This window comes from Oryzias melastigma, linkage group LG16, assembly GCF_002922805.2.
Source record: "Oryzias melastigma strain HK-1 linkage group LG16, ASM292280v2, whole genome shotgun sequence".
Taxonomy (NCBI): domain Eukaryota; kingdom Metazoa; phylum Chordata; class Actinopteri; order Beloniformes; family Adrianichthyidae; genus Oryzias; species Oryzias melastigma.
This window is the reverse complement of record NC_050527.1, coordinates 3,589,143-3,599,417: the sequence shown is the minus strand read 5'-3', so window position 1 is coordinate 3,599,417 and position 10,275 is coordinate 3,589,143. Positions and strand designations below refer to the sequence as shown.

Below are 10,275 nucleotides of genomic sequence, written 5' to 3'. Positions count from 1 at the left end.
ACAGTATAATAATACCCTTTTTGTAAACTTACACCTCCAACAACAATTATTTATTTAACTTGTTTTTTCATTTTACTCTATTGAAAATAGTTAAGTTTAAAATTTAGCATATATTGGTCAACAGGACAAACATATCATTACTAAATTGCTATTGCAAGTTCATCTCATTAACAAAAATTAGTAGGGCTGGGAATTGATTAAAAATAATTAATTACAAACTTGAAAAAAATGTTATTGCGATTAATCGTGATTATTATTTTTTTAGTCACAGTATTTGCTCACCACTTATTATATGAAATCATATTCAGACCACTTATTTTTAATTATTGCTGTCAATCGATTAAAAAATTATTCAGAATAATCCGCCTTTTGTGTTGTGAATAATCACGATTAATCAGGTACATTTTATATGGCTCTTTTTAGTTTTCGAACAAGAAAAAAAAAAAGAAACAAATAAAAAGAAACCATGCAAATTGTCCTACAAATAATCTTTTGAACAAAGAAAGAACATTTTCCCTTAATTTTTATTTGTCTAAAATGCTTAACTTTATCAAGTGACCATCGTATAAGGGGGATTATACCTGACAAAGTGTTTTAATGCACGCTATGAAAGCCTGAACCACAGAGGCAAAGCGAAAGACTGTTTCTTTGTGACGTGTAATTAATTTGAGTTAATAAATATCAACGTGTTAATTATTTTTCATTAATCGTGTGCATTAACGCGTTAAAGTTTGCAGCTCCAATAATTAGCAAAAAAATATAATAATTGAGATAATTGAGAGGTTAGTCTTAAAGCTTGCACATAAAAAAGTAATAGATGGCATAAAATATTTATTTGCCAGGGGAAAAATAATAATAATAAAAAAGCTTAAATTGGGAAGTGATGCTTTTACTTTACTGTCTTCTCTTTCAAACACAAATAATATGCACTTGACAATGATTTAATAAATAGGCTTACCTCTCTCTGCTTAGTCTCTGGACACTCGGAGTGTAAAGTGAGCGTGGCCCCCTCTATGTTGCGCGGCATTGGTGTGGAACCTGGATTTATTGTGAACTGGATCTGATCCGGCGAGATCGTATGGTGAACATAACCCTGTGACATCCCGTCAGCGTCGCCCATAAAGCCCAAAGAGCCGTCCTCCTCATCTCCATCACCCTCCCCTTCAGTGAGGAAGGTGACTCCATCCTCATCTCCTCCACAGTGACCCTCTTCTTCGCCCTCCTCATCCAACCGAATCGGGTCCCGCTCGATCAGCACCGTGGTGCGGTCGTAGACCCGACCGGAGGAGGATGAAGGTTCAGGAATCAGATCATCGTCTTTCTCGAAGTGGATCTTAGTGTCTTGTTCATCTCCCTCCTCCAGGGGATCAACGTCCACCTCGAAGTACATCGGCACCTCTGTATGAGGGCCATTCCCACTCATGGTCCCCAGAGCCTCAGCTTCCTCAGAAAGGAGGAGTGCACACGCAGTCAACTTAACCTGAAAAAATAAAATTACAGCTTAATTAATCTTACATTTTTTGTCTGGTTCATTTGAAACATTTCTACTTCATCAAACAACACAAAGTAACAGCCACTTTAACCTAAACTTACAAAATCAAAGCATTTTAAAGAGATCACACAACCAAAAGCATCCACCACTAACTAACTAAACAATGGATCTTAAGATCCTAAAGCTAAAAAAGTGTTATCTTGCTCATCGCACTAGATCAAGATCTGGAACTTTCTGACAAGTATAAAAGCTAAAATGAGGGCTAGCATTAGCATACACTCTAATATTAAAACGAGTACATAACAGTTATTAACACGCAGTTAAAACCCTTCAAACAAGCTTTGAAAACGCCATATATTGTAAGTAAAATACGGAAAAGTGTCAGAAGTTTTGCATGCTCTTCGAACCAAGCTAACGTCTCTAAATGAACTACATTTTAGAATACAAAGAGGTTAAATATAATAGGCACCAAAAAATAATCAAACGTGAATTATTTTTGAATGACAATATGATTTTATATAATTTTAACAAAAAAATATCTTGATAATAGTGTTAGCCACTGGTTAGCAAGCAGTGTTTAATAGCTTCTGATGTGATATTTCAGACTACGTTTTTGATTTGTGAGCATGTATGAAGCTAGTCAAAACACTTTTCATTTTTAGCATCTAAAAACCACCCGACTAAAATAAAACTCCAAACATTCTAACATGAAGAAGTGAGTTAAAACCCTTTAAAATATGACCGCTAGTTAGCATTACGCAAGATGTCAACTAACACATAATTGTCTATACAAGCATAGATTTGCTAGGTAGCAGCAACTTAGCTCGCGGCTAAGCTACAACTAGCAGTGTTGACTGTCGACATATCTGGAAGCGGTGACAATAACCTTAAATTTACCAAATTATAAGACCGCGTGCGAAGCCCAAAGATAGACGGTTAGGTGCAAATGACACTCCATTACCTTTTCAAAATGTAACCCTTTCGCTAATTCTCAAAATGATGGTACTTTCTTCCTCTCTCCCCCCTGCACTGTTACCATACTACGTCACGGGGATTCGTGATGAATTATGGGAAATTTAATACAATTTGGAAATATAAACGAAAGGAGGAAAAAATGCAAACAAAAATCACCAAACACTCGTCATTTTTGACACTTTTATATATACACATATATAAAACAAAAATGATGTCGAGATCATACAAATACAAATTAAATAAAATAGACATATTTAAAACTTTTCTGCGTTTACAGATGTTCCTTTGATGTACAATAATTTGTGAATCACTAAATCACATCATTATTTTTGGAAACTGACAATTACATCTTTCATGTAAATATACTATATACCTGTACAAAAAACAAAAGTATAACAAACCATTGGATTTTATTTAAAATACTGGACTTTGCAGATTTTAGTGTTTAGCTTTTGCAAAACGAGTTCTCCGTTCAGGAAGAAGTTCAGGTCAGGAAATGCTTAAAGAACTCCTGCGTCTTCCTCTTCTCCACAAGATCCTGCTTTGTGGTGGACCTCAGGAGCAAGGAGGCAAAAATGGTGGCTGTGCACAAAGAAAATGCATTATAAACATTGCACAGTAAAGAATAAATACTCACGATACACAGAATAACAAAGGTTATTTATTAACATTATATATTCTACAGTGAGGTAAATAAGTATTTGAACATCTTGTGATTTTGCAAGTTATCTCACTCAGAGATCATCTGTTTTGTTTAAATCAGCACATCCAGTCTTAAGTTTGAAATCAACCCTTTGGATGATCCAGAGGAGTCATGAGAGAAAGTCATGTGATAAGAGCAAAATGCAACGTTTTGGTCTTAATTCCACTTGCAGTGCTTGGAGAAAGAAAAATGGCGAGTATCATCTCAAGAACACCATCACTACTATGAAGCACGGGGGTGGTAGCGTCATCCTATGGGGGTGTTTTTCTGCACATGGGTAAGTCTCCACACCTAAACCCAATAGAAAATCTTTGGAGGGAGCTTAAACTGTTTCTTAGCAACAGCCCAGAAACCTGGCTGATCTAGAGAAGATCTGTGTGGAGAAGTGGGCCAAAAATCCCTCCTGCAATAACTACAGGAAACATTTGGCCCGTGTAACCACAAAAAATGGCTACTTTGTTATGTGATCAGATATTCATTTGTAGCAGTATCACACACAAAAAAATAATAAAAATATAAAATAATCATACAATGGGAATTCCAGTTTTTTTTTAGATTGTGTCTTTCAAAGTGGATGCACCTAAGATAAAAGTGTTAGACTCCTCCATAACAGGAGACCTTGCAAAATAATGTTCAAATATTTAATTTCCTCACAGTACATTTTGTGAATAATTATTTAAAGACATGCTGTAAACATTTAAAAAACACCTCATGCTATGTTTTAATGAATCGTTTGGCCCATTTTGAAACCAAACAGTGATTACGCCCAACTTTTACTAAAATCCTTTAGGGAACAAAAAGTTATGACTTTTATTGTTATTTTTTTCCAGATTTGGACACAAAACAGCACTTTTATTTAGCCTTTTCTTACCCAAGACGCTGACATCTAGTCGATTACTTTCAGAACTCTTCAAGAGTTCACGCAGAAAGGCAGCTAAATAGTTGAACACATTTCTATGGCACTGAGGTAGTGTGGAAATAACCTAAAAAAATAGCACATCTTTAATGCATCATCCAATAATTTAACAGAATTTTCTGCATTTAAACAACAATCTCTGCAGACTGTTGAACTTACTTTCTGACACTGGCTCTCATTGGAACAGCATTCAAGGCACAGCTGGTAAAAAGAGAAAGGAACCACAGGCTCTGGGAGGGCATCGAGGAAGAGGAGCAAAGCCTCTGCCACTGAATGGTTGCTGCCAGCTGCAGGTATTCAAGTCAAGGATGTATTCTGTTTGAGGATTGGGATATTATGAGGTTCATAGACCCCAAAAAATGTTAGAAGAAGACCTAATATGAGTAAGAATGACATGTTGACATTCAACTTGAAATTTGCTGCATTTATTTCCCCATCAACTCAGTGTGAATCTGCTTTTAGAAGATATATTTATGAAATGTGTGTGTGAACATCAAGTCAAAACAAGTATGCAAAAAATAAAAATTAATTCTTTTCTTTCAAGTTTTTATTATGTAATATTTTTAAATGTGTCCCTCCTAACTTAAAACACCCAGATGGAATATTTGCTACATGTGTGAGAGGTCACATTCACCACAAACCTTTGTAATAGCACAAGTCTTGAATCCAGAAAAAGTGATTTTATTGTAGAATACTTTTTATTTTAAGGGTAAACCTTTTGTTTTCTGAGGAAAATAATGGTAGTTTTAAAGGATACGAAGAGAATCTGGAATCCCTGTGTCGAGACAATCCCTTATTTCTGCAAATTCACTTCGAAGCCCCGGCTGCTGAAATATATCCTCCTGCAAGTAGAAGACATACAGTTTGATCCTCTTCTTTCTTTATGAGGTTTTGTTCCCGTTTGGCTTGGAAGTTCATTCAAAAGTTTGAGGCAATAGAAGAGAATTTAGCTTTAGCAAAATAATTCAGAATCGTTAAAATTTACTTAAATTTATTTAAACCAATGAGAGATGCATATTAAAACTTTTGCACACTGATTACTCCACGATTTCAATGTATTTATGCAGTTAAAAAAAAGTGAAATAAAATAATAAGCAAAAAATAATAAAAGCAAAAATTAAAAAAATGTCTTTGTTCTTGTGGTCTGAGGAAATCAAACAGTTTTTTTCTCTTAAAAACTGTTCAAAACAAACCGAGAATGAGTACAATAAGGTTTTTATAAATCAATTTATTTTCTGACCTGTTTGACTGCATTCCGAAATAAGTGATCCACCATCATCCAAAGTTCTTTCGGAATGTCAAGAGGTTTTTCGGTGGTCGCTGTATTCTCAGTTCCAGACATAGCAGCCTAAAAACGAGAACATTTAGTAAAACCTTTTCAAACTCCACATAAAAAAGCTTCAACACTTAAACAACAAGTAAGGAGAGACTGCCGTACCAGTTCACGCAGCCTGTCTTGTGGCATATCTCGAATGGGTTCCCTCAGGTGGCACAGAGTATAGATGGAGGTGCCGTAGCAGCTCGGTAGATAGTTCCCCGTTACCGAGATGAAATAGTCCTTGCCTCGCTCTAAATGAAGGACCAGGATGTCTTCAATCTGCTCCTTGCCGTAGTTGAGATCAGGTGCTGTGACACGATTTACAAAAACCTCCAACTCGATATCTGCTGAACCACCTGGACAAAGAAAGGGGGAACACGTGGAATTATGGGTATTTGGTCCAATCAGGTGACACGTAGCAACAGCAACAAAATTTCAGATAAAGAATAAGGATAAAAATGTGAGATCTCTTAAATGAACTTGATTATTTCTCACCTTTAGCAATAAAACCTTTGGGGGGGTTAGCCGTCAGCCAGGGTTTGCTGTACGTCAGCTCATTGGGTTTCTGGATGAATTCAAACTGACATGGAACCTGTCCATCATTGAAGAGCTTCAATGTTTGTGCCTGGTGTTCCATAAACTTTATATCCTTGAAGTCAAACTGAAAGCAAACATGATTGAAAAGGCATGATTATAATAAAAAGAAAAAGTTTGATGTTACTACTGTTCTAAAACTGCTTCAAACCATCAAGATCAGCAGTTTATAAAACCGTACCTCTCGCATGGACAAAGTTACAGATGGGATGCATTCATTCTCCATTTTGTCAATATTTCGTACAATCTCTTCAAAAGTCTTCTTGTAGACTTCATCGTTAATCCTTTTAATCTGCAGCAAAAATGAGAGAAAAATAAGGTGGAGGGGAAAAAAAACATAAATAAGTTGTTGTTTTCTGTGTAAACACGGTTTTCTTTTCGTCAGACTAAAGGTGCAGATTACATGGCCGGGAGTCGTACTCGACCGGTTTGGCGTCCGGCATGACAAGTCACTATCAGCTGCTTGTGGTGGGCGTGGCTCGCCAGACAAACCTGACAGGATTATTGGTCTGACCAAGCCCCCTAAGTCTGGCTGTGGTCCTTGAAGATCACCGGTCTGCCTGCCCTTATGTGTCGAAGTGTTCCTGTGCAAGACACTAAACTCTACATTTCCTGCAGTTTTCTACACAACTCTTTGTATTAGTTTAGGTTTTCCTCGTGTCATCAGTGCTAATGCAGATTTGTTTATACAGACCCCTGACAATTGACAGTCTGGGTGTAATGGGGTATCCCAATGACCTAAAGAAGTACTGGTCAGTGTGTGCTGCTGTCTTCTTAATGCTTGATCTTCATGTTCCTGTAGCGTCCAGAGTGTTCAGATGATCAGTGAGTTCTTCTTTCATTTTTTATTCTAGGACAACATTCATATCTATTTTCCATATTGGGAGTTTACATTAGGTAGGTGCTGCTTTAGTTGTGGTTTGTACCAAGTTTCTACAAAGAAGATTCTCTATTGAGAAGCTTTATTTTTAATCAGTAGATGTCTTTTTTGAAGCTGACTGAGTTTTGCTATAAACTTTAGAAGTTAAGTATGTCTTATACTGTAAGATTCTTTGCCTTTTTTGATTGACTAGTCCATCCTACGTCTATTCTGAATAATTAGAGAACAGGATTTCCACTTTAAACTCTTGTACCAGTTGTTTAGATTTGCAGCTTTATTGGAGTTTTATTCTCCATCTGGATCTTTATTAAATTGTATGTTAATTATCAAATAATGTCCACAATGAGGCGCAGGGGAGCGTATATATATATATATATATATATATATATATATATATTAGATTTTAGTTGTTCTTTTGGTGTTATGCTGGCTGTGAGTATAGTGTATTTATTTGTTTCTTATTGGATTTTTTTAGTAGATCTACAGTTTATTTTTTAACATTCTGTTATTTTTCTCATTAAATGTCATAAATGTTGGTTAACGGTCCTTCCACTTTGTGCTCTGCTTTTATCTGCTGTTAGAACTATAACGAAAGTGTCTTTTGAGAACATGTTTTGTTCATCTCTCCTAATAGGAAGTGTTGCATTGCATATGTTTGCGCTCTTTTGTGATCCAGTTTTCATTGCCTTTGGTCTGGTTTCCTTTGTGTTTTTTTTATATTTATTTATTTGCCAAATTTTAATTTTAAACTTCAACTTATTTTTATTCCACCCGTCCTTCATCTGGAGCTGTATTGTGAATTTGCCATTCACATTATTTCTTTCTGCGTGTTTTTTCAATGTGTTCACTGCTGACCTCATTCTCTACATTATACGAAATGTTTTTTGCTTTGATTTCATAATTTTTTTGGTGCTATTGGAGATTATATTCCATGTAAGCTTAGTGAAGTGATGTTCTCTTGTTTGCATCTGGATTAAATTGATGTTTATGCAGCTCTCTCATCTTCTCCAGCCTCCAGAATGAAAACTTTGACATAGAATACAAAATATTGGGACAAGACAAGAGGAACAGAAACAAATAAGTTTGATCAAGGAAGCCTTATCAATAAGCACTATAAATCAAGATCTACACTCTGTTACCCACTCAGGATGTTCTTCTGAGGACACAATATATAACAACATTCTTAATGCAGGTCAGCATGAATTGTTAGGTAAACTACATCTTTAGTCTGACAGAAAAATAAAAAAACTGCGTCGATGAAATCAAAATAAAGGACTAACCCCGACGACGAAGAGGGAACTGACAGGTTTGTGGTCACTCGTCTTGAGGGCCATGTGACTCTGGTAATGCTGCTGCTTGACGTTTTTGCCTTTCCACAAGACGCGGTCGCACCACGCAGGGACGCGGCACTTTTCACTGAATCCATGAGAAATGAAAACTTTAATTTTCAGAAACGATTTCTCTTCTACATTTAAAAATACAAAAATAAACTCAAATTCTAAGTACTTTAAAACAGTTTTTGATAGTTTGCAGGAAAATTTTGCTTAAGATAAAAAGTTTGAGAAACCTTTATTGTGGCATTGAAACTCTTATTTTTTAGCATCGGATTTATCTGCCATTTTGAACATTACATGAGTAAAAATGGACAGACATTGTTCAGTGGAAATTAGGCTTTCATGAAAAATTACCTCGAATCCCAAGTATCTGAGCCAGTGTCATATTTGTAGGTTGGTTGGAAATGAATGTCTCCTTCTTCAAAGCCAACAAAGACGGCCTCCTCATCGATTTGTTTTTTCAGCTGAAAATCCGTTTTTGTCAGACAAGTAGAGCAAATTGACATTAGGGTCATTCAAACTGGATTAAAAAGTAATTAAAAGTGTCATTATCACCTGATCGTAAGAGTGCAGCGTCTCAAAGTCTTTCTTGCTGATTAACTCCTTCACATCCTCCACATCTAGGTCGCTGATTCTGTAGTTAAGGTCCCCGATCCATAAAACCACACTGGACATGGAAGAGATGGACACAAAAAACACGCAAAGAGATCCTGAATATGGACCTGGTTTAAATTGAAACTAATTTCAAGTTAAACTATTAACTTCAATTATAACATGAATTAATTACCCATGTCTGGGTGTTAATGAGCTTAAAAATTGTGCTTTTTTTAATTGTAACAATTTGTACTTTTTGAAAACCAGATTCCTTCCAACAACGAATGGTTACGCACTCGTGCTTCATGATTGTGAGTGGAGGCTGAGTCAGGTCCAGCTGGCGAAACTGAAGGCGACTGCAAATGTCCTTGAAGTCTTGGTTACGTCTCTCGTATTCCTCCACGTGGGCGGCAAGGTGAGAGTTGACGACACAAATATCAGAGTTATGAAAGCGAAAGCGGATGGCCACGGCACCTTTGTTTCCCTGCAAAACAAAGTCAGAAAAAAAGCTGTTGGAGAAAAATAACTTGTTCTGACAGGAAAGTATTCCTCTCTGAGTCTCTTTAAAACATAAAAAAACGAAATATCTACTCATGCAACATTTGTTTAAGTTTTCCTGAAGTGCTACAATTACTCCAGTTATTTCTTAGACTGTTCAAAACAATAAACCACATTAGTGAATGTCAGAAATCTTTTAAGAAGTAGCTAAACAGTGACTATTTTTAACATTATTATCATTTTAATAAGCCTTTTCACACAGATAGCAGATGGTCATCTTAAAACATCAAACCGTGTAATGCTGCATTCACACTGAATGTGCTTTGTGCAGCAAATTTGTCTCGTTTGCCTCCGTTTTGCTGTGTGCTCAACATGTGGGAGGGATCAAAAGTTTTCAGCCTCATCGCTGCATCATAGAAGTGACAGATGATGAGATCAGAGTTTATTTATTTTTGGTAATATGTCACCATGTCTGGGTTCATGAGATCATTCGGAGATTTATCTCAGCACGGTAATCTATTGCAGGAGCTGTGTCTGAATGACGGCCGCTCTCAGCGGTACTTCTGTCACTCTGTGACCCGGTTTGATGACTTGCTGTTAGTTTGAGGAGGGAAAAGTAATTAGAATAATTTTTGTATTTGTTATTTTCTCGATGCAAATAAGAAAAATATCAAAGTTCAGGAGGAGAACAAACGGCAACAACAGCTCATCCTCCATGCTGGTTTTGGACTCTACCAGCTAATTACATTATCAGCATGTTGTGGACCAAAGCTGAGTTCCTGATTGGTTAACATGACTCAAATTCTTTGCTAAAGTTAACAGAGTTCCCACTAGGTTTTAAAAATTCTTTAAAGCAATGACTATATGAATTTGATAATATCTTAAAAATTTTTCAGCCCTGATTTTTTTTTTAATCAAATGATGGAAATAGACAGATGCTGAACCAATGATTATGCACTAATACGCTAAAT

At 36.2% G+C, this 10,275-nt stretch overlaps 2 protein-coding genes across 4 annotated transcripts in view; both read right to left on the bottom strand.

The window, feature by feature from the left end:
• The window catches only part of mtf1 (metal-regulatory transcription factor 1), a 14,495-nt gene extending 11,939 nt beyond the window's left edge, over positions 1-2,556 (bottom strand). Inside the window, exons 1-2 of one of the 2 annotated variants that reach the window (XM_024267214.2) lie at positions 2,454-2,556; positions 959-1,480 (exon numbers count right to left, since the gene is read on the bottom strand). In XM_024267214.2, coding sequence (XP_024122982.1) covers positions 959-1,423 — 465 coding nt within the window. In that variant the 5' untranslated portion in view covers positions 1,424-1,480; positions 2,454-2,556. Of the gene's footprint in view, positions 1-958; positions 1,481-2,267; positions 2,289-2,453 lie in introns of those variants that run through there. The other variant, XM_036215737.1, reaches the window with a different exon arrangement.
• A 77-nt stretch (positions 2,557-2,633) lies between these two features.
• The window catches only part of inpp5b (inositol polyphosphate-5-phosphatase B), a 22,855-nt gene continuing 15,213 nt past the window's right edge, over positions 2,634-10,275 (bottom strand). Inside the window, exons 12-23 of one of the 2 annotated variants that reach the window (XM_024267212.2) lie at positions 9,103-9,290; positions 8,768-8,879; positions 8,567-8,676; positions 8,159-8,294; positions 6,180-6,290; positions 5,900-6,065; positions 5,525-5,760; positions 5,327-5,434; positions 4,844-4,928; positions 4,246-4,373; positions 4,042-4,153; positions 2,634-3,049 (exon numbers count right to left, since the gene is read on the bottom strand). In XM_024267212.2, the coding sequence (XP_024122980.1) occupies positions 2,952-3,049; positions 4,042-4,153; positions 4,246-4,373; positions 4,844-4,928; positions 5,327-5,434; positions 5,525-5,760; positions 5,900-6,065; positions 6,180-6,290; positions 8,159-8,294; positions 8,567-8,676; positions 8,768-8,879; positions 9,103-9,290 (1,590 nt within the window). In that variant the 3' untranslated portion in view covers positions 2,634-2,951. The remainder of the gene's footprint in view (positions 3,050-4,041; positions 4,154-4,245; positions 4,374-4,843; positions 4,929-5,326; positions 5,435-5,524; positions 5,761-5,899; positions 6,066-6,179; positions 6,291-8,158; positions 8,295-8,566; positions 8,677-8,767; positions 8,880-9,102; positions 9,291-10,275) is intronic. The other variant, XM_024267213.1, reaches the window with a different exon arrangement.